Raw genomic sequence first — 24,805 nt, forward strand, 5'->3', positions numbered from 1 at the left:
ATGAAGTCATAGCCAATGAACTCTACAAAATAGCTGACAAACCTTCATACATGGCATGGCTAGCATTCCCTCACCTCATATGCCATCTATGTTATTCAGCCGGAGTTATCATAGATGGAGATGCCTCCATAGAAGAAGACAAGCCCATCACCAAGAAAAGGATGGAGCAAACAAGGGAAGTTCCTCACGGCCCTCAAGGAGAACAAGAGGAGGTCACCATCAACAAATGCCTCAAATGCACTTTCCTCCCAACAACTATTGGGAGCAACTTAGCACCTCCTTGGAAGATTTGAGCCATAATGTGGAACAACTAAGGGTGGAACACCATGAGCACGCCCTCACTCTTCAAGAAATAAGAGAAGATCAAAGAGCAATGAGGGAGGAGCAACAAAGGCAAGGAAGGGACATAGAAGAGTTGAAGAACATCATTGGTCCTTCAAGAAGAAGACGCCACTAGAGGTGGATTCATTCCTTGTTCTTTATTTCTTTCTGTTTTCGGTTTTTAATTATTATGTTTATCTATGTTTTGTGTCTTTATTTCATGATCATTAGTATGTAACCATGCCTTAAAGCTATAAATAAATTCCATTAGTCCTTCACCTCTCTTAAAAGAAAAATGTTTTAATTCAAAAGAACAAGAAGTACATAATTTTCGAAATTATTATTGAATTTAGTTTAATTATATTGATGTGGTGACAATACTCTTTGTTCTCTGAATGAATGCTTGAACAGTGCATATGTCTTTGGATCTTGTTGTTTATGAATGTTAAAATTGTTGGCTCTTGAAAGAATGATGAACAAAGAGAAATGTTATTGAGGATCTGAAAAATCATGAAATTGATTCTTGAAGCAAGAAAAAGCAGTGAAAAAGAAAGCTTGCGAAAAAAAAAAGAAAAAAGAAAAAAAAAGGAAAAAAAAAAAAGGAGAAGGAGCAGTAGAAAAAGCCAATAGCCCTTAAAACCAAAAGGCAAGGGTAAAAAGGATCCAAGGCTTTGAGCATCAATGGATAGGAGGGCCCAAGGAAATTAAATCCAGGCCTAAGCGGCTAAACCAAGCTGTCCCTAACCATGTGCTTGTGTCATGAAGGTCCAAGTGAAAAGCTTGAGACTGAGTGGTTAAAGTCGTGATCCAAAGCAAAAGAGTGTGCTTAAGAGCTCTGGACACCACTAACTGGGGACTTTAGCAAAGCTAAGTCACAATCTGAAAAGGTTCACCCAGTTATGTGTCTGTGGCATTTGTGTATCCGGTGGTAATACTGGAAGACAAAGTGCTTAGGGCCACAGCCAAGACTCATAAGTAGCTGTGTTCAAGAATCAACATGCTTAACTAGGAAAGTCAATAACACTATCCGAAATTCTAAGTTCCTAGAGAAGCCAATCATTCATAAACTTCAAAGGAAAAAGTGAGATGCCAAAACTGTTCAGAAGCAAAAGCTACAAGTCCCGCTCATGTAATTAAATTAATATTCATTGATATTTTGGACTTTATAGTATATTCTCTTCTTTTTATCCTATTTGATTTTCAGTTGCTTGGGGACAAGCAACAATTTAAGTTTGGTGTTGTGATGAGCGGATAATTCATACGCTTTTTGGCATTGTTTTTATATAGTTTTTAGTAAGTTTAAGGTACTTTTAGGGATGTTTCATTAGTTTTTATGTTAAATTCACATTTCTGGACTTTACTATGAGTTTGTGTGTTTTTCTGTGATTTCAGGTAAATTCTGACTGAAATTGAGGGATTTGAGCAAAACTCTGAAAAAGGCTGACAAAAGGACTGCTGATGCTGTTGGATTCTGACCTCCCTGCACTCGAAATGGATTTTCTGGAGCTACAGAACTCTAAATGGCGCGCTCTCAACGGCGTTGGAAAGTAGACATCCAGGGCTTTCCAGCAATATATAATAGTCCATACTTTATTCGAAGAATGACGACGCAACTTGGCGTTGAACGCCAAGTACACGCTCCTTTCTGGAGTTAAACGCCAGAAAAACGTCATGATCCGGAGTTGAACGCCCAAAACACATCATAACTCGAAATTCAACTCCAAGAGATGCCTCTACACGTGGATTGATCAAGCTCAGCCCAAGCACACACCAAGTGGGCCCCGGAAGTGGATTTATGCATCAATTACTTACTCATGTAAACCCTAGTAGCTAGTCTAGTATATATAGGACCTCTTACTATTGTATTAGACATCCTGGATGGTATTTTCTATCCTGTGATCACGTTTAGGGGCTGGCCATTCGGCCATGCCTGGACCTCTTGCTTATGTATTTTCAACGGTGGAGTTTCTGCACACCATAGATTAAGGGTGTGGAGCTCTGCTGTACCTCAAAGATTAATGAAGTTCTATTTTTTTATTCAATTCTCTATTATTCTTATTCCAAGATATTCATTCGTACTCAAGAACATGATGAATGTGATGAGCTAATAACTCTCATCATCATTCTCACTTATGAGCGCGCGTGATTGACAACCACTTACGTTCTACATGCAACACAAGCTTGAATGTGTATCTCTTAGATTCCCCAACAGAATCTTCGTGGTATAAGCTAGATAGATGGCGGCATTCATCTGGATCCGGAAAGTCCAACCTTGTCTGTGGTGTTCCGAGTAGGATCCTGGGAATCCGGAAAGTCTCACCTTGTCTGTGGTATTCCGAGTAGGATTCCGTTCATGAATGACTGTGACGTGCTTCAAACTTTAACCTGCTGGGCGTTAGTGACAAACGCAAAAGAGGGATTCTATTCCAGTAGGAGCGGGAACCAACCGGTGATTGGCCGTACTGTGACAGAGTGCGTGCATTAGCTTTCACTGCGAGGATGGGATGTAGCTATCAACCATGGGTGATGCCTCCAGACTGGTTAGCTGTGCGAGTGACAGCCGTACAGGTTATTTCCCCGAGAGGAATGAAAGTAGCCACAGCTGATAGTGAACCCCTATACAAAGCTTGCCATGGAAAGGAGTAAGAAGGATTGGGTAGAAGGAATAGGAGAGCAGGCGTCCTAGAGCTCTACAGCATCTCCATTCCGCTTATCTGAAATTCCTACCAATGAATCTACATAAGTATTTCTATCCCTTTTATTATTCCTTTTTATTTATTATTTATTCCAATAACCATCAATCAATTTTATCCTCCTGACTGAGATTTACAAGGTGACCATAGCTTGCTTCATACCAACAATCTCTGTGGATTCGACCCTTACTCACGTAAGGTTATTACTTGGACGACCCAGTACACTTGCTGGTTAGTTGAACGGAGTTGTGAAAATAAACAGTGCCCTAAGAGTAAAATCATACAAGACCAAAAAGTCAAATCAAATAACAAGTGATCACAATTTCGTCCACCAAGTTTTTGGCGCCGTTGCCGGGGATTGTTCGAGTATGGACAACTGACGGTTCATCTTGTTGCTCAGATTAGGTAATTTTCTTTTCAAAAATCTTTTTCAAAATTTTTCTTTTAAATTTTTCGTGTTTTTAAACATTATTTTCGAAAATAATTAATAAAAATCCAAAAAAATTAGAAAATCATAAAAATCAAAAAATATTTTGTGTTTCTTGTTTGAGTCTTGTGTTAAATTTTAAGTTTGGTGTCAATTGCATGCTTTTAAAAAATTTTTCTTGCATTTTTCGAAAATCCCATGCATTCATAGTGTTCTTCATGATCTTCAAGTTGTTCTTGACAAGTCTTCTTGTTTGATCTTGATGATTTCTTGTTTTGTGTCTTTTCTTGTTTTTCATGTGCATTTTTGCATTCATATTTTTCATACATTAAAAATTTCTAAGTTTGGTGTCTTGCATGTTTTCTTTGCATCAAAATTTTTCAAAAATATGTTCTTGATGTTCATCATGATCTTCAAAGTGTTCTTGGTGTTCATCTTGACATTCATAGCATTCTTGCATGCATCTTGTGTCTTGATCCAAAATTTCCATGTTTTGGGGTCATTTTTGTGTTTTTCCTTAAAAATTCAAAAATCAAAAATATCTTTTCCTTATTTCCCTCCACAATTTCGAAATTTTGGGTTGACTTGGTCAAAAGATTTTTAAAATTAGTTGTTTCTTACAAGTCAAGTCAAAATTTCAATTTTAAAAATCTTATCTTTTCAAAATCTTTTTCAAAATTATATCTTTTCAAAATTTTTATTTATTTTCGAAAATTTCAAAAATATTTTTCAAATATTTTCAAATTCTTTTTCTTATCTTTATATGTAATTTTCGAAAATTCACTAATAATTAATGTGATTGGTTCAAAAATTTGAAGTTGTTACTTTCTTGTTAAGAAAGGTTCAATCTTTAAGTTCTAGAATCTTATCTTGTAGTTTCTGTTAGTGAAGTAAATAATTTCAAAATTTTTTTTGAATTAAATCTTTTTATCTTTTATCTTATCTTTTTCAAAAAAATTTTATCTTTTTCAAAAATTTATCTTTTTCAAAATTTGATTTTAAAATATCTTATCCAACTTACTATCTTCTTATCTTTTTAAATTTTGATTTCAAATCTTTTTCAATCAACTAACTAACTTTTGTTTGTTTCTTATCTTTTTCAAAACCACCTAACTACTTTTTCCTCTTCTATTTTCGAAAATATCTCTCTCTTTTTCAAAAAGTTCTTTTTAATTAATTAATTGTTTCATGTTTTAATTTTAATTACATTTTATCTCTAATTTTCGAAAATCACTAACTCCTTTTCAAAATTATTTTCGAAATTTCTCTTCTCTCTTCCTCTTCTATTTAATTATTTAATTACTAACACTTCTCTTCACCCCTCTTCATCAAAAATCCGAATCCATTCCTCTTCTTCTACCCCTTTCTTTTTCTACTAACATAAAGGAATCTCTATACTGTGACATAGAGGATTCCTTCTTTCTTTTTTGTGTTCCCTTTTCTTTCATATGAGCAGGAACAGGGACAAAGGCACTCTTGTTGAAGTTGATCCAGAACCTGAAAGGACTCTGAAGAGAAAATTAAAAGAAGCTAAATTACAACAATCTAGAAGCAACCTTTTAGAAAATTTCGAACAAGAGGAAGAGATGGCCGAAAATAATGATAATAATGCAAGGAGAATGCTTGGTGACTTCACAAAGCCAACATCCAAGATTGATGGAAGAAGCATCTCCATTCCTGCCATAGGAGCCAATAACTTTGAGCTTAAGCCTCAACTAGTTGCATTGATGCAACAAAACTGCAAGTTTTATGGACTTCCATCTGAAGATCCTTATCAGTTTTTAACTGAGTTCTTGCAGATCTGTGACACTGTAAAGACAAATGGAGTTAATCCTGAAGTCTACAGACTCTTGCTTTTCCCTTTTGCTGTAAGAGACAGAGCTAGAGTATGGTTGGATTCACAACCCAAGGATAGCCTGGACTCATGGGATAAGCTTGTCACTGCATTCTTAGACAAGTTCTTTCCTCCCCAAAAGCTGAGCAAGCTGAGAGTGGATGTTCAAACCTTCAAACAAAAAGATGGTGAATCCCTCTATGAAGCTTGGGAAAGATACAAGCAGCTGACCAAGAGATGTCCATCTGACATGTTTTCTGAATGGACCATATTAGATATATTCTATTATGGTCTCTCTGAATTTTCGAAAATGTAATTGGACCACTCTGCAGGTGGATCTATTCACCTGAAGAAAACGCCTGAAGAGGCTCAAGAACTCATTGACATGGTTGCAAACAACCAGTTCATGTACACCTCTGAGAGGAATTCCGTGAACAATGGGGTACCTCAGAAGAAAGGAGTTCTTGAAATTGATGCTCTGAATGCCATATTGGCTCAGAACAAAGTGTTGACTCAACAGGTCAACATGATCTCTCAGAATCTGAATGGACTGCAACATGCATCCAATAGTACTAGAGAGGTAGCTTCTGAAGAAGCTTATGATCCTGAAAACCCTGCCATGGCAGAAGTTAATTACTTAGGTGAACCCTATGGAAACACCTATAATTCATCATGGAGAAATCATCCGAATTTCTCCTGGAAGGATCAACAAAAACCCCATCAAGGTTTTAACAATGGTGGACGTGCAAGGCTGAATAATAGTAAGCCATATCCATCATCTTCTCAGCAACAGACAGAGAACTCTGAACAAAACAATTCTAATTTAGCCAACATAGTCTCTGATCTGTCAAAGGCCACTTTCAGTTTCATGAATGAAACCAGATCTTCCATTAGAAATCTGGAAGCACAAGTGGGCCAGCTGAGTAAGAAAGTCATTGAAACTCCTCCTAGTATTCTCCCAAGCAATACAGAAGAGAATCCAAAAGGAGAGTGCAAGGCCATTGATTTAATCAAAGTGACCGAATGCACTAGGGAGGAGGAGGACGAAAATCCTAAGGAGAAAGACCTCCTGGGACGTCCTTCAAGCATGAAGGAGTTTCCTATTAAGGATCCAGAGGAATCTGAGGCTCATCTAGAGACCATAGAGATCCCATTAAATCTCCTTCTGCCATTCATGAGCTCTGAAGAATATTCATCCTCTGAAGAGGATGAAGATGTGATTGGAGAGCAAGCTGCTCTATATCTAGGAGCTATCATGAAGCTGAATGCCAAGCTGTTTGGTAATGAGACTTGGGAAAGTAAACCTCCCTTGCTCATTAGTGAACTAGATACTTGGATTCAGAAAACTCTACCTCAAAAGAAACAAGATCCTGGCAAGTTCTTAATACCTTGTACCATTGGCACCATGAGCTTTGAAAAAGCTCTATGTGATCTGGGGTCAGGGATAAATCTTATGCCACTCTCTGTAATGGAGAAGATGGGGATCATTGAGGTACAACCTGCTTTGTTCTCTTTACAACTGGCAGATAAGTCAGTGAGGCAAGCATATGGATTAGTAGAGGACGTGCTAGTAAAGGTTGAAGGCCTTTACATCCCTACTGATTTCATAATCCTAGATACTAGGAAGGAAGATGATGAATGCATCATCCTAGGAAGACCTTTCCTAGCCACAGCAGGAGCTGTGATAGATGTCAACAGAGGTGAGTTAGTCCTTCAGTTGAATGGGGACTACCTTGTGTTTCAAGCACATGGCCATCCCTCTATGACAAAAGAGAGTAAGCATGAAGAGCTTCTCTCAGTTCAGAGTCAAGAAGAGCCTCCACAGTCAAACTCTAAGTTTGGTGTTGTGAGGCCACAACCAAACTCTAAGTTTGGTGTTCAAACCCCATATCCAAACTCTAAGTTTGGTGTTGGGAATACCACACTTAAATTGACCTGATCACCTTGTGGTTCCATGAGAACCACTGTCAAGCTATTGACATTAAAGAAGCGCTTGTTGGGAGGCAACCCAATTTTATTTATCTAATTTTATTTTATTTTGTTTCTTTGTTATTTTTGTGTTTAATTAGGTACATGATCATGAGGAGTCACGAAAAAATCAAAAAAAAATTAAAAACAGAGTCAAAAACAGAAGAAAAAAATTTTTCACCCAGGGGACGCACGGGCCGGCGCTCAACGCCCAGAAGGAGCATCTTTCTGGCGTTCAACGCCAGAACAGAGCATCTTTCTGGCGTTGAACGCCCAAAACAAGCAACAACCTGGCGTTTAACGCCAGGATGCGCACACAGAGGACAATCTGGCGCTGAACGCCAGAAACAAGCATGAAACTGGCGTTCAACGCCAGAAACGTGCATAACATGGGCGTTTAACGCCCAGAACTAGCATCAATGGGCGTTTGAACGCCAGAATGATGCATCAAGGCATGTTACACGCCTATATGGTGAAGGAATGGTATTTGTTTTCACCTCAGGATCTGTGGGCCCCACAGGATCCTCACCTTAGGATCTGTGGACCCCACAGGATCCCCACCTACCACATTTCTTTTAATCCTAATCACATTCTTCTAATCCAAATCTCATTCTCAATGTCACACTTCCCAAAAACCTTCACCTATCACCTCAATTCCTCTTCCCAATTACCCCATTCACCACTCACATCATCCTCCTCTTCCCCATACACCCCACCTACCCCCACTACTTTCAAATTCAATTTCCCACCCGTTCCCACCCAAAATGGCCGAAACCCAACCCTCCCCCCTCCCTATAAATACCCTTCTTTTCTTTTACATTTTCACACAACACAAACCCACATTCTCCCACATAACCGAACCCTCTCTTCTCCCCTCTCCATATTTTCTTCTTCTTCTTCTACTCTTCTTTTCCTTTTGCTTGGGGACAAGCAAATTTTAAGTTTGGTGTGGTAAAAAGCCTAAGCTTTTTATTTTTCATTCACCATCAATGGCACCCAAGGCCGGAGTTTCCTCAAGAAAAGGAAAAGGGAAGGCAAAAGCTTCCACTTCCGAGTCATGGGAGAGGGAGAGATTCATCTCCAAGAGCCATCAAGACCACTTCTATGATGTTGTGGCAAAGAAGAAAGTGATCCCTGAGGTCCCTTTCAAGCTCAAGAAGAATGAGTATCCGGAAATCCGACATGAAATTCAAAAAAGAGGTTGGGAAGTCTTAGCCAACCCCATGCAACAAGTCGGAATTCTCATGGTTCAAGAGTTCTATGCCAATGCATGGATCACTAGAAACCATGACCAAAGTATGAACCCAAGCCCAAAGAATTATCTCACAATGGTTAGGGGGAAATACTTGGATTTTAGTCCGGAGAATGTGAGGTTGGCGTTTCATTTGCCTATGATGCAAGGTGATGAACACCCCTACACTAGAAGGGTCAACTTTGATCAAAGGTTGGACCAAGTCCTTAGGGACATTTGTGGAAGGCGCCCAATGGAGAGTTGACTCCAAAGGCAAGCCAGTCCAACTAAGAAGACTGGACCTCAAGCCTGTAGCTAGAGGATGGTTGGAGTTCATTCAAAGATCCATCATCCCCACAAGCAACCGATCTGAAGTTACTGTGGATCGGGCCATCATGGTTCATAGCATCATGATTGGTGAAGAAGTAGAGGTTCATGAAGTCATAGCCAATGAACTCTACAAAATAGCTGACAAACCTTCATACATGGCATGGCTAGCATTCCCTCACCTCATATGCCATCTATGTTATTCAGCCGGAGTTATCATAGATGGAGATGCCTCCATAGAAGAAGACAAGCCCATCACCAAGAAAAGGATGGAGCAAACAAGGGAAGTTCCTCACGGCCCTCAAGGAGAACAAGAGGAGGTTCACCATCAACAAATGCCTCAAATGCACTTTCCTCCCAACAACTATTGGGAGCAACTTAGCACCTCCTTGGAAGATTTGAGCCATAATGTGGAACAACTAAGGGTGGAACACCATGAGCACGCCCTCACTCTTCAAGAAATAAGAGAAGATCAAAGAGCAATGAGGGAGGAGCAACAAAGGCAAGGAAGGGACATAGAAGAGTTGAAGAACATCATTGGTCCTTCAAGAAGAAGACGCCACTAGAGGTGGATTCATTCCTTGTTCTTTATTTCTTTCTGTTTTCGGTTTTTAATTATTATGTTTATCTATGTTTTGTGTCTTTATTTCATGATCATTAGTATGTAACCATGCCTTAAAGCTATAAATAAATTCCATTAGTCCTTCACCTCTCTTAAAAGAAAATGTTTTAATTCAAAAGAACAAGAAGTACATAATTTTCGAAATTATTATTGAATTTAGTTTAATTATATTGATGTGGTGACAATACTCTTTGTTCTCTGAATGAATGCTTGAACAGTGCATATGTCTTTGGATCTTGTTGTTTATGAATGTTAAAATTGTTGGCTCTTGAAAGAATGATGAACAAAGAGAAATGTTATTGAGGATCTGAAAAATCATGAAATTGATTCTTGAAGCAAGAAAAAGCAGTGAAAAAGAAAGCTTGCGAAAAAAAAAAAAAAAAAAAAAAAAAAAAGGAAAAAAAAAAAGGAGAAGGAGCAGTAGAAAAAGCCAATAGCCCTTAAAACCAAAAGGCAAGGGTAAAAAGGATCCAAGGCTTTGAGCATCAATGGATAGGAGGGCCCAAGGAAATTAAATCCAGGCCTAAGCGGCTAAACCAAGCTGTCCCTAACCATGTGCTTGTGTCATGAAGGTCCAAGTGAAAAGCTTGAGACTGAGTGGTTAAAGTCGTGATCCAAAGCAAAAGAGTGTGCTTAAGAGCTCTGGACACCACTAACTGGGGACTTTAGCAAAGCTAAGTCACAATCTGAAAAGGTTCACCCAGTTATGTGTCTGTGGCATTTGTGTATCCGGTGGTAATACTGGAAGACAAAGTGCTTAGGGCCACAGCCAAGACTCATAAGTAGCTGTGTTCAAGAATCAACATGCTTAACTAGGAAAGTCAATAACACTATCCGAAATTCTAAGTTCCTAGAGAAGCCAATCATTCATAAACTTCAAAGGAAAAAGTGAGATGCCAAAACTGTTCAGAAGCAAAAAGCTACAAGTCCCGCTCATGTAATTAAATTAATATTCATTGATATTTTGGACTTTATAGTATATTCTCTTCTTTTTATCCTATTTGATTTTCAGTTGCTTGGGGACAAGCAACAATTTAAGTTTGGTGTTGTGATGAGCGGATAATTCATACGCTTTTTGGCATTGTTTTTATATAGTTTTTAGTAAGTTTAAGGTACTTTTAGGGATGTTTTCATTAGTTTTTATGTTAAATTCACATTTCTGGACTTTACTATGAGTTTGTGTGTTTTTCTGTGATTTCAGGTAAATTCTGACTGAAATTGAGGGATTTGAGCAAAACTCTGAAAAAGGCTGACAAAAGGACTGCTGATGCTGTTGGATTCTGACCTCCCTGCACTCGAAATGGATTTTCTGGAGCTACAGAACTCTAAATGGCGCGCTCTCAACGGCGTTGGAAAGTAGACATCCAGGGCTTTCCAGCAATATATAATAGTCCATACTTTATTCGAAGAATGACGACGCAACTTGGCGTTGAACGCCAAGTACACGCTCCTTTCTGGAGTTAAACGCCAGAAAAACGTCATGATCCGGAGTTGAACGCCCAAAACACATCATAACTCGAAATTCAACTCCAAGAGATGCCTCTACACGTGGATTGATCAAGCTCAGCCCAAGCACACACCAAGTGGGCCCCGGAAGTGGATTTATGCATCAATTACTTACTCATGTAAACCCTAGTAGCTAGTCTAGTATATATAGGACCTCTTACTATTGTATTAGACATCCTGGATGGTATTTTCTATCCTGTGATCACGTTTAGGGGGCTGGCCATTCGGCCATGCCTGGACCTCTTGCTTATGTATTTTCAACGGTGGAGTTTCTGCACACCATAGATTAAGGGTGTGGAGCTCTGCTGTACCTCAAAGATTAATGAAGTTCTATTTTCTTTTATTCAATTCTCTATCTTATTCTTATTCCAAGATATTCATTCGTACTCAAGAACATGATGAATGTGATGAGCTAATAACTCTCATCATCATTCTCACTTATGAGCGCGCGTGATTGACAACCACTTACGTTCTACATGCAACACAAGCTTGAATGTGTATCTCTTAGATTCCCCAACAGAATCTTCGTGGTATAAGCTAGATAGATGGCGGCATTCATCTGGATCCGGAAAGTCCAACCTTGTCTGTGGTGTTCCGAGTAGGATCCTGGGAATCCGGAAAGTCTCACCTTGTCTGTGGTATTCCGAGTAGGATTCCGTTCATGAATGACTGTGACGTGCTTCAAACTTTAACCTGCTGGGCGTTAGTGACAAACGCAAAAGAGGGATTCTATTCCAGTAGGAGCGGGAACCAACCGGTGATTGGCCGTACTGTGACAGAGTGCGTGCATTAGCTTTCACTGCGAGGATGGGATGTAGCTATCAACCATGGGTGATGCCTCCAGACTGGTTAGCTGTGCGAGTGACAGCCGTACAGGTTATTTCCCCGAGAGGAATGAAAGTAGCCACAGCTGATAGTGAACCCCTATACAAAGCTTGCCATGGAAAGGAGTAAGAAGGATTGGGTAGAAGGAATAGGAGAGCAGGCGTCCTAGAGCTCTACAGCATCTCCATTCCGCTTATCTGAAATTCCTACCAATGAATCTACATAAGTATTTCTATCCCTTTTATTATTCCTTTTTATTTATTATTTATTCCAATAACCATCAATCAATTTTATCCTCCTGACTGAGATTTACAAGGTGACCATAGCTTGCTTCATACCAACAATCTCTGTGGATTCGACCCTTACTCACGTAAGGTTATTACTTGGACGACCCAGTACACTTGCTGGTTAGTTGAACGGAGTTGTGAAAATAAACAGTGCCCTAAGAGTAAAATCATACAAGACCAAAAAGTCAAATCAAATAACAAGTGATCACAATTTCGTCCACCAGCTACAAATTAAACAAACTGAAAATGATATTTTTATTCATCAAGAGAAGTATGCCAAGGAACTAGTTAAGAAATTTGGTATGAAAAATGCCAAATTCATGGGAACTCCCATGCACTCTAATTCAAAATTAGACGAGGGAGAAACTGAGAAAGATTTAGATGAGACTAGGTATAGAAGAATGATTGGTTCCCCTATGTACTTAACTTTCTCTAGACCCGATATTGTGCAAAGTGCTGGAATGTGTTCAAGATTCCAATCTAAACCAAAAGAGTCTCATCTTTCTACAGTTAAGAGGATCATTGGATATATTCATGGCACATTCAATTTTGGTCTTTGGTATCCTAAGATTGATGATTTATCTATAGTTGGTTATCGTGATGCAGAATTTGCCGGTGACAGAGTTGATAAAAGGAGCACATCAGGCTTATGTTGTTTTCTTGAAAAGTCCTTGAATGTTTGGTCAAGTAAGAAGCAGCCAACAGTGGCTTTATCCACTGTTGAGGCTGAGTATATAGCTGCATCTTCTTGTTGTTCTCAGCTTATGTAGTTAAAAACACAGCTTGCTGACTACAAATTAAATGCTGAAAATATTTTCTTGTTGTGTGATAATATGAGTGCCATTAATATTTCAAAAAATCCAGTTTTGCACTCTAGGACTAACCATATTGGATTGAAATTTCACTCAATAAGAGAACATGTTCAAAAGGGGGATATTAGTATTCAATTTGTTAAATCAGAGGAGCAATTAGCAGGCATTTTCACAAAACCACTAGCTGAGGACAGATTCTGCATACTTAGGACTAGTCTAGAGATTTTGAGCTATAAATCTTTGTTTGAAAGTTGCTGATGTATTTGTTGAAGTTTTTGTCTCATAAACAGGTATGAGACAATTCTGAGCATATGAAGAACACCCTTCAATCAGTGTTCTCAGGTCTTGTTACTAGTGCAGAGTTATCTGGGCCAACCTCAAAATAAGATCATGGGTGGTCCAACGTGTTTCATTAATCCAAACCACCTCTGGGCCCATTATGAATGCTACATAATTTTTGTTTGTTTTTGTTGGCTTGTGTATTTTAGTTTATTTTTTGTTTTGTTTTGTCATTAAGTCCAAAAAGATTTCATTTCTTTATTTAAATTAGTTTCCTGTTTTATTTTCAAATAAAATCAAATCTTTTTTTATGATGTCAAGTCTCTTCAAGTCAAATTAGAGGTGATGCAGTTGCATGGTTTGAGAAACTTTCTTTTGGGTACGGTTACCAATATTTCTTCTTTCCCTCCATTAACTCCTCAAACCCTTCGGTTTCCTCCACTACCTTTACAGCATCTCTTCCTTCAAAAACTTGAAACCAACAAATGAGGGAGAAAACCATTTCACAAAAGCCTCCTCATGAAAAGGTTCTCAAACTTCCATCAAAACCGAGGCCCTCTACTCGTTCAAGAGACTAGACCTTCACTCCTTCACCTTCTCCTCCTACCTCTCCTCCTCGCACTGACCTATGGCGCAGACCAAGACCACACCAAGATATCCTACCTCTGCCAAGCCAACACCACCACCAAAGGAACCTCCTTCAAAACCCAGTTCTTCGAAACCAAGCTCATCCAAAGGCAAACGCCTTACAGCTGAAGAACTAGTTCTTGAGTCAACCCAGCCTAAACCTAGGTCGGTTCCCTTGCGTTCTCAAAGAGGTAAACCTCGTCTCCCTCTAAAATCTGTTAGAGAACCAGACATTGATCCTTTTGCTCATAAATCTCATTTCATGACATTTCACTCCGACTATAATCCTTATAGATTTAGGTCTGCCATGAACAATGATTTTTATGAAGGAGTTATTAAGTACCGTACCTTGTGTCCCTCTTTTCTTGCTAATTTGCCAAACTTGAAAAAGAAAGGTTTTCCATATATTGAAAATTTGGAATTTTTTTACTAGAATCACCTTTTTGACATCAAAAAACCTGTTTATCCTATGTTGGTCAAAGAGTTTTATGCTAACATGACATATCATGATGGCAGTGTTCATTCGTATGTTAAGGGCAGAGACATAGTTTTAAATAATGAGACCATCAATGATTTACTGAAATACACTGATGTTGGGGTTTGTGCTTATACCTCTGTTAAGTGGGATGAGGGAGTTCGTATTTCCTTCAATGATGCTTTGGCTCATATTTGTGAACATGTTCTCTTGATTGATGGCATAACACCCACTCACAAAGCCCTAGGATATGAACGTACTCACTTGCACCGAATTGTGAACCACATCATACTTTCTCAAAGTGACTCTTATCAAAGGGTATCTTATACTAACACTTGTTTTGTATGCCCTGCTTACTAAAAGAGAAATTTCCTTTACTTATTTGATGGTTAGATACATGTTTGACTCTGTTAGAAGTGTGAAAGACAAAGCACTTCCTTATGGCATGTTTCTAACTTGTATATTTGAGCATTTTGGTGTTGACTTGTCCAATAAGAATTATGAAAATAGACATTCATATCTAAAGGGAGGTGGTGCAGTGAAATAGCAAAAAGGACCTACTCGATCTGAGAAAGTGGTTCTAGATGATGAAGATGATAAGTTCATTCCTGAGGAATCTCCTCCTCCTTCCACCAAGGGTACTTCCATCTCTACTAGACAAAAATCTGCTCTGCTTAATGTTGTCAAAGACGTAGTCCAGGAGTTTGTCTCCCAATCTAATCACATGATTTCCATGAGTAAGGAACAAAGGAAACTAGCAAGCAAGCATGAGAATTTCCTCCAGAAATCAAGGGATAGAGTGGCAGTATTTATAAAGTTCATTGATAATCTTCAACAAGATGAAGATCCTGCCACTGATGCTGAAGAGGAAGCTGATTCGGAGGGAAAATATTCAGATGCCTAGATTTGTCTCATGAATCTACTGTTGACTGCTCACTTTTGTCTCATAAATCCTGTTTCTTTTGTTACTTTTGAACTACTTGTTATTTCGGATGACTGTAATACTTAACAACTGCTGCATTTACTTTAAAATTAATCTGGTGTTTTAGACTGTGCATTAACACTTTCTTGCAGGTTTTAAGGTGTGGATTTTACTTAATGATGACTATGCTCCACCCTTGATGACAAAAGGGAGAGTAATAGCATGAGCAGTGAATATTTCTTTTTGAATTTAATTGCTGGTGCCGATTTTTTGTGATGTTTGATTGCTGGTGCCACAATGGTTTGGCATGAAAACTTGATTTGCAAATTGTTGCTGCTACTGTGAATTTGTGTCATGAAAATTGGAACTTGCTGGATATGATATGTTGCTGGTTTGCCCTTGATTAAACTTGATGCTTAGTTTTTGCTGCTGATATGATATGTTCAGTATTGGGCTGGATTTGTGGTGTTGATTGTTCAAACTCCCTTAGTCAACATGAATTTGTGTAGCTCTTTATTGTGCTCTCTATAAGTAAATACAAGTAGGAAAGAAGAGAAGAGCATAAATCTAGGGGGAGCTAAATTTGAAAAAGAAATGGGGAGCAACACTAAAGCAAGTAACATAAATCAAAGGGAAGCTTCTTAACTTTACTAAAATTCAAATTCCTTTTGGTTAATGTTTTAAAGTATGTTTGTCATCAAGGGGGAGATTGTTGAGTTAAGAAATTAACTAACATAATTGATGATGACAAACATTAGATTATTGGGTAAATTACCAAATTAGTTTTGATTATTTTGGTTTATTGATGCAGGCCAAAATTGATATACAAAGCAGCAGCCCAAATTGAATGGAAAATATAAACAAGGCTAGTAGGCTACAAAAATAACAACAGCCCAAAGAAATCAAAGAAATGAAGTCAGATGGGCTAAGGAAATCAAACGGGTTGCATGAATCAAAACCAATCCAAGCCCATATCCATCACTCCAAGCTAATCCCTCTCATTTGCTTTCACCAAAAGCATCATTCACTTTTCATCTTGGTCAAAAATCAGAGAGAAAGATATATATATATATATATATATATAGAGAGAGAGAGAGAGAGAGAATGCTTAGTCCCTAAGTTGTTCACCAAAAAAGCAAGAAAGAGAAGGTTAAGAAAGAAAGGGTGAAGTCTAATCACCCACATCAATCTGTATCAAGAAGAGGTCAGAAGCTAAAAGTGATTTTATTTCCTTCTACATGCATCTCATTTTCTTTTCTTCATCTTCAACTCTCTACCAATCCATCTTGGGATACATGGAAAAGTTGATTTCTGTTCTACATTGTTGTGTATCTACGGTTAAAATTATGTCTTGGGAACCAAGTAGTTTTTCAATGGTCAAGATCTGGGTTTACCATTGAAGATATCTATTTCTGCTGATATGTGGCTTTCGGTCAACAAGAGAAGGTCAGAACCAAAGTTCCTATTTTGAGGATTAATGGGAAAAAGTGAGATGGTGGGTTGGTGAAGCTCAAAGCTCGAGAGTTGACCTAGGAGACAGCAACTCAACAACATGCAAGGAGATACAAAAGAAGAGTTTTGATCATTCAGAAGCCAATGAGAGATAACCAGTGTTCTTGAGGTGTATGTTTTGAGAAGAGTTCTCTGAAGAAGTTCATCTACTTGGACAGTTGGTGCGGAATTTATAACTCACAAACTAATCGGCAAGTGCACCGGATCGTACGAAGTAGTATCTCAAGTGAATGAGGGTCGATCCCACGAGGATTGATGGACTAAACAACAATGGTGGATTAATTTACTTAGTTAGACAAACAGAACATAGCATTTTGGTGTTCAAAAGCATTAATAATAAATTCAGAATATTAGAAAGCAAGCAGTAAACAAGTTGTGAATAATATATGGAGAAGACAGTTAAGGCTTTAGAAATATCTATTTTCCAGATTGATTTTTCTTACTAACTATTTTAATCATGCAAGATTTAATTCATGGCAACTTTATGTGACTAAACCTTAATTCCTTAGACTTTTTTAGTCTCCTCTAAAATTCATTAACTGCTAATTCCTTGGTCACTTAATTCCAATTAGAGGGTGAAGTTCAATTCAAGTTTATATGCCACAAAAATCCTAATTACCCAAATATAAGAGGATTATATGTCACGTATCCCGTTAAGTCAAGATGATTAGAAATTAGAAAGAGGATCATACTTCCGTTCCATCCAAATTCATAAGATAAAGAACGAAAATAATTCTTGAAATATAAGTCAATACATGAATTAGAATAGAAAAACAATAGAATCAATCCATACAATAGACAGAGCTTCTAACCTTAACAGTGGAGGTTTAGTTTCTCATGATTCAGAGAGAAAAACTAGGATTCAGGTAAATTGTAATTTACAGAATGAGGTAAAAGAGAAGAGAAGTTTCTTTTCCCTTTTATATCTAATCCTAATTAATTTTGAATATATTTTCTAAAACTAAAATAATATCTTTTTCTATTTCAAAATAAAATACAAATTTAAATCAGAATTAATTAAATCTTCGAACTGCCTCAATTTGAACACTGGGACCACTTAAATTGGAAGATCATGCGCCTAAATTGAGTTGTCATGCGCCTTACTTGGTCCTGGTCACATGAATTAGAGTTTGAGTGAGTGAGGTTGCGCTTAACTCAAGCCTTGGTGTGCCTTACTTGGGGTCAAACTAATTGGTGCGTGTTGTTGTTGCTGTCTTGCGCCTAACTTGAGAAATCTCAAGTTAGGCGCAGCCTAACCAGCATTCCTTGGATGCCTTTTGCTTCATCCTTGCGCCTAATTTGAGTATTCTCAAGTTAGGCGCAGCTTTGGCTGCATTGGATTGATGTGGGTGGCTTGTCTTGGCGCCTAACTTGAGATTTCTCAAGTTAGGCGCCACCTTTGCTGACTTGGTGGAGAAGAAGTAGACTATTATATATCGTTTGAAAGCTCTGGAAGTTAGCTTTCCAATACCACTGAAATCACGTCCATTGGACCTCCTTAGCTCGAGATATTCAGGTTTGAGTGCAGAGAGGTCAGGGTTGACAACATCATTCGCCTTCTTCTCTTTTTATGTAGAAAATCCATCAAATTCAGTCGAATGCTACCTAAAACAAATAGAATTTCACATGACTCAAAGTAGCATCCATAGTGGGTAGAAGATAATTAATTCTTGATTAAACTCAACAAATCGGATGCAAATTCACTAGAAAAATATAGGAAAGATGCTTACGCATCAACAGTGCTTCCTAGTCAAAGGAGCATTTCGCCAGAATGAAGAACTGAATCAGAGGCTAGCAAATCTGGTTTATCACATAACAAAGAGGCTGTTGAAGAGTCAATCTCCTTCATGTTTTGCAGATTGTAATTTTCTTTTTAATGTTTATCTTTCCATAATTTCTTGAGTGAAAAGGCATAACGAGAGAGTTCAAGTAAAAGCCAATGAGTGGAAAGAGGCTGAGTGATACACTTGAAAGAAAGTCTAGAGTTATTTCAGATTTTTTTAGGTTCAGTCTGTGTCTTGTATCTTGTACATGTGAGGTACCTCTTTCTTAGTTGGGTGAGCACTAAGGGTGAATAGTTAGATATTAGCATAATCAAGTCAAGTTAGGTTAGAACTTGAGAGTGAAAGGATTGAGTCAATCATGTGGAATTGGTGTATGTAATACTTTAACTATAGTAGAAATTCTACCACTGTTGTGGTGGAGACTAGATGTAGGTTGCAGTGCACAAGGCAACTGAACCAGGATACATGATGGTGTCAGCTTCTCTCTTCCCTGCTCTGTTCTGTTTTCTGATATTCATGAGACAAAAATAAATTGTCTCATAAATTTTTCGCTGCTGAGTTTAACCAGAATCAAAATTGAAAATTTTTTTAAAGAGTTATTTCAGTAACATAAAAGAAGGTCACAGATTCAACCCCCCTTCTCTAAGCCTTCTATAACCTTCACTATTTTATATGATGCAACTAAATGTATCAATAATTTTTCAAAAATTTATTACCCTAAAAAAAATCACAATGAATCATAACTTAATGCCCTTAACACATTCGTCCTTTAAATCTTTTTTTTCTTCATAAAAATTATAGAAAGGAATAAATTAGGAATTCTTATTAATATTTTTCTTTAGAAAAAATATATTTGATATTTTTTACATAATAAACAAACAAAAATATTTTTATATTGTTATACTGAAACATAATGAATAGATAAAAATAATTTTTATATGAGATTTTTAAATATAAAATTACTTTTAATTTTTTATAACATATTTAAAAAATAACTCCAAAATTATATTTTGTTAGAAATTCCCTAAACCACCCTAAAGTCTACTACTCTCAAACAATATTGATGCACGTCGTAAAAATTTATATCTAATTTTCCCAAACCATAACATAAAAACTTCTCCAAGTTCATAAGTCCATACAATAAAAAGTATTATATTATTTATAAATTAATTAGATAATATATATATTAATATTAAATTTAAAGATTCATTTATAAAAAAAATTCATAAATTTTGTATATTCAATATAATTAATTGAGAATAAAAAAAAAATAAACAACAGCAACAACAAAAGTTTTATAAGGTCTATTTCTTTTTAAATATAAACTCGTATATGTTTTTTAATACTTTTACGAAATAAAAAAACTTTTTTATATACTTTATCATAAAAATAATCAATTCTAAGAAGTTATCTTTTTTTTTTTTCATTTATTTGTGTGAATATTTTTCATAAACAAATTATTCGACTTTCAAATAATGAAGTATATTTGTTTATTCATATTGTTGAGTAGATGATCTTGTGTAGTGTATTTTTTCAAGTATTTTTTTAGTATACATGATTTTTTTTAAAGAGAGAGAGAATATTTAATTGAAATCAACGATTATAATTACTGAAATATCGATCATTTAAAAACATTTGTAAAATTTATTATAGTTTATAGTATATATGTGAAGTTAATAATTATATTATATAAAAACTAAGATTCAGTAACATATGTTAAGATTTTAATATTTTTAAATTTTTTAAAATAAATTTTTAAGTAATTGTCTTTTTAATATACATTATAATAATCACCTTTTATCTTATTTCCAATTTTTTTTAGAACCTTTATAATTAGAAAAGATCATTCCCTTATTGTTATTGTTATAGAAAATTAAAAAAAAGTTTAAAATTTTGGTTTTTTGGAGAGTACATCGTAAAACAAAAAATAATCCATGTTAAAAAGTTAAAATTTTATTTTATTTGAGTCAACTTAATTTCTAAATGAGCTAGTTTGTTATTGTTGAGTTAACATCTTTTATTTGGACCAGAAACTCATTTTCACTATTTTTATAGCAAAGTTACTAGACTAAATTAGCATTACAACTCAAAATGTCAAAAATCTAACTACTAAAACCCAAAATCCATGGCCCAGTAACACAAACACTCATCCCTGCCCAAACTATTATCTAATTTAACCACTTCATGTCTTCATTTATCCTAATTAACAAATTTAACACAAACGGATAAGGGAACCATGGAGATGCTCCTTTACGGTGACCGCATATTCACAACAGTGACACATACAGTCCGCATGAGATGATGACTATTGCGGTAAGTACCACAGAACTTCACAAATTATAAATAATAAAGACATAACTTTTTATTTATATCAAATTATAAATTATGTTCTTGTTATTTATGTCAACTTGTGAGCTCAAATCAGTTAGTGAGATTTTGCTGAGCTGAACTTGAACTTTATAAATAGACTCGATTATAAATAAATTAAGCCATGAGCCAAACTCAATTTTTATGAGCCGAACTTAAATTTACTCTGACTTGACTCAATTTGACTCACTTTCAACTCTAGTTATGAGCCGCACAAATTTCTAATCTCTTCCACCATTAGGTTTCATCCACATCTCTCGTAAAAGATTTAAACTATTTATTTTGATCAGTTCAATTTTACAATTAACTATTTTTTTCTATCTTTTACTTTACTATAAGGTTGTTGTGATAAGTATGAGAGCTGAGTTGGATGTCCATTAATATATGGACGACTCAGTTTCTCAAAGTTGAATGACATTGATTGAAAGTTGAAAAAAAAGTCTTCTCATGTGTATAAATAGGAGGTTAAGCCTCCGTTAATTCATCATCAATAATAACAATCTTCACTCTCTTTCTTTTATATTCTCTTTCTCTTACAAGTATTTAGAATAGTTCTCTCTCTTTATATAATATTAATAAATATATTAGTTATTTCTATTGTATTGAAATATTAATTGTGGTACTAGAGTGTTTTACTTCTACTTCTTTATTTATACCATATTTTAGTTATTTTACAACACGTTTCAGCGCGAAGCTCTAACGAAATTTTAGGAAGACTCCAGGTAACAAATTTTTATTATGTCGAAACTCTCTCATCTTGAATATAATGCTTTTGATATATTTGGAAATAATTATTTATCATGGATATAGATGCTGAAATCCATCTTGATTCAATGGATCCTGGAGATACCATTGAGGCTGAAAATAATACATCCCAGAAGGATATAGCCAAAGCCATGATTTTCCTTCGTCGTCATCTTGACGTATGATTGAAAAATGAATATCCCACATTAAAAGATCCTGTAGATCTGTGGAAAGACCTTGAAGAAAGGTACAATCATCAAAAGACAGTGATATCTCCTCAAGCCCGATATGTTAGAAAAAACTTTTTCGACCTTCCATGCCTCGAATGTGCTCCTATAGTAGCAATCGAGAAAAATGATTTAAAAATTTTTGAACTAATATCTTGCTTTCTTGTTGCTGAACGCAACAATGAGTTGCTCTTAAGAAATCATGAAGCGCGTCCAGCTGGCGCCGCCCCATTTCCTGAAGCAAATACGGCAAATTATAACCCAAGAAGAGGTAAATGACAAAGTTTTAGTAGCGAGAAAAATTATGGAAGGAAAAGAAATTATGTTCACAAGAAAATATCTCACCAGAAGTGGGATAAAGAAAGAAACAATGGGCAAAGTATATCAATTGAGGATAAATGCTTCCATTGTGGTGGAAAGGGCCATTGGTCACGTACCTAACGTACCCCAAGGCACCTAGTTGATCTTTATCAAGCATCCTTGAAAAAGGATAACAAAGAAAAGGAAATAAATTTTGTTTCAAATAATGAAAATTCTACCACTCATTATGATGTATCTAATTTCTTTGAGGATTCTGAAGAAAATATTGGCTATTTGATCAATGATGGAATAATTTGATATATGTATGTGTTTGTTAAGAATTCATGTGAATAATTTTACTGTGCATGTACTTCTACTCATTTTATTATTATTATTATCATTTGTTTTTGAAGAAAAATAGCAAGGACATATTCTGAAGATATTTGCCTTGTGGATAGTGCAAGTTCGCACACTATCCTTAAAAGTGATATATATTTTACCCATCTTGTGCCAAAAGAAGAATATGTTAATACTATTATTGGCTCAGGCAATGTGATAGAAGGCTCCGGAAGAGCTATAATTTTGTTTCGTGGAGGAACAAAATTTATAATAAATAATGCACTATTATCTACCAAGTCTTTGAGGAACTTGTTGAGTTTCAAAGATATTCGCCGAAATGGATATCATATTGAAACAATGAATGAGGAAAATCATGAGTATTTATGTATCACAACTCATGATTTAAATATGTATCACAACTCATGATTTAAATAAAAATGTTATATTAGAAAAGTTACCCTCACTTTCATCTGGATTGTATTATACCAAGATTAGTGCAATTGAATCACATGCCATTGTAAACCAGAAGTTTACTAGCCCAAATGAATTCATAACTTGGCATGATAGATTGGGTCATCCGGGAACAAACATGAGGAGGAGAATTATTAAAAACTCTCATGGACATTCACTAAAGAACCAGAAGATTCTTAAATCTAGTGAATTTTATTGTGCTGCATGTTCTCAAGGAAAGTTAATTTTAAGGCCATCACCAGTAAAGATTGGATTTGAGTCCCCTGAATTCCTAGAAAGGATTCAAGGTGATATATGTGGACCTATTCATCCACCATGTAGATCTTTTAGATATTTTATGGTCCTAATAGACGCATCTTCGAGATAGTCACATGTGTGCTTATTATCTTCTCACAACCTGGCGTTTGCGAGATTACTGGCTTAAATCATTCGATTAAAAGCACAATTTCTAAAAAATCCAATAAAAGCAATTTGTCTTGATAATGCTGGTGAATTTACTTCCCAAGCTTTTGATGCTTATTGTATGGCTAATGGAATAAGTGTTGAACATCCAGTAACTTATGTTCACACACAAAATGGGTTAGCAAAATCACTTATTAAACGCCTTCAATTGATTGTTAGACCCTTACTTATAAGAACAAATCTCCCAACCTCGGTTTGTGGGCATGCTATTTTACATGCTGCAGCACTTATTCGTTTGAGACCAATGAGTTATCATAAGTTCTCTCCTATGCAATTAGCTTTTGGCCAGCAACCAAATGTTTCCCATTTAAGGATATTTGGGTGTGCGATATATGTTCCCATTGCACCACCTAATCGCACCAAAATGAGACCTCAAAGAAAATTGGGGATATATGTTGGATATGATTCTCCCTCTATAGTGAGGTATCTTGAAATACAAACTGGAGATGTATTTAAAGCCCGGTTTGCAGATTGTCATTTTGATGAATCAAAATTTCCAACATTAGGGAGAGAGAATAAGCTTCCTGAAAAGGAACTTAATTGGAATGCATCATTGTTGATGCATTTAGATCCTCGATCAGGGCAATGTGAACTAGAAGTTCAAAAGATTATACATTTGCAAAGAATAGCAAATGAATTGCCTGAATGTGTTTTTCGATACAAAGAGGATAACCAAATCTTATATACCAGCGGAAAATGCCCCAATTCGAATTGATGTCCTAGTAGGACAAGTAGCCACTAAAGCAAATTCATGCCAGAAGCGTGGCAGGACAGAAAACGCCCCAATTCGAATTGATGTTCCAGTAGGACAAATAGCCACTGAAGCAAATACACACCAGAAGCGTGGCAGGCCTGTCGGTTCCAAAGATAAAAATCCTCGAAAAAGAAAAGAGGTAAATACGATTCCTGTTGAAAAAGATATAGTAAAGACACCTACAGTTGTCCAAAATTCTGATATGGTTTTAACGCCAGAAGACGTTCAGGTACCTAAAAATTGTGAAAATGATGATATCTCGATAAATTATGTCTTTACAGGAGAGAAATGGGATCGAAATAAGTCAATTGTCAATGAAATATTTGCATATAATGTGGCATAAAATATCATGCATGAAAATAAGGATGTTGAGCCAAGATCAGTCGAAGAATGTTGACAAAGAAATGATTGGCCAAAATGGGAAGCAGCCATGAAGGCTGAATTAGACTCACTTGCAAAACGTGAAGTCTTTAGACCTGTAGTCCATACACTTGAAGATGTAAAACCTGTTGGATACCGATGGGTATTTCTGAAAAAACGAAATGAGAAAAATGAAGTTGTGAGCTACAAAGCCCGACTTGTGGCACAAGGTTTTTCACAAAGGCCTGGTATAGATTATGAAGAAACGTATTCCCCTGTAGTGGATGCGATAATATTGCGTTATTTGGTCAGTTTATCTGCATATTATA

The 24,805-nt window shown here is 36.3% G+C and overlaps 1 protein-coding gene across 1 annotated transcript; it reads left to right on the top strand.

Moving 5' to 3' along the window:
• Positions 1-12,361: 12,361 nt before the first annotated feature.
• On the top strand, positions 12,362-12,811 carry LOC130980683 (secreted RxLR effector protein 161-like). Its single transcript, XM_057904337.1, has one exon. The coding sequence runs from the start codon at positions 12,362-12,364 to the stop codon at positions 12,809-12,811; it is 450 nt and encodes a 149-aa protein (XP_057760320.1).
• Positions 12,812-24,805: the final 11,994 nt, after the last annotated feature.

Source organism: Arachis stenosperma, chromosome 5 (genome assembly GCF_014773155.1).
Source record: "Arachis stenosperma cultivar V10309 chromosome 5, arast.V10309.gnm1.PFL2, whole genome shotgun sequence".
In the NCBI taxonomy this organism is placed as follows: Eukaryota; Viridiplantae; Streptophyta; class Magnoliopsida; order Fabales; family Fabaceae; genus Arachis; species Arachis stenosperma.

What these genes read in the sequence shown, in the direction of transcription:
- LOC130980683 (XM_057904337.1), top strand. Translation starts at nt 12,362, where the DNA reads ATGGGAACTCCCATGCACTCTAATTCAAAATTAGACGAGGGAGAAACT.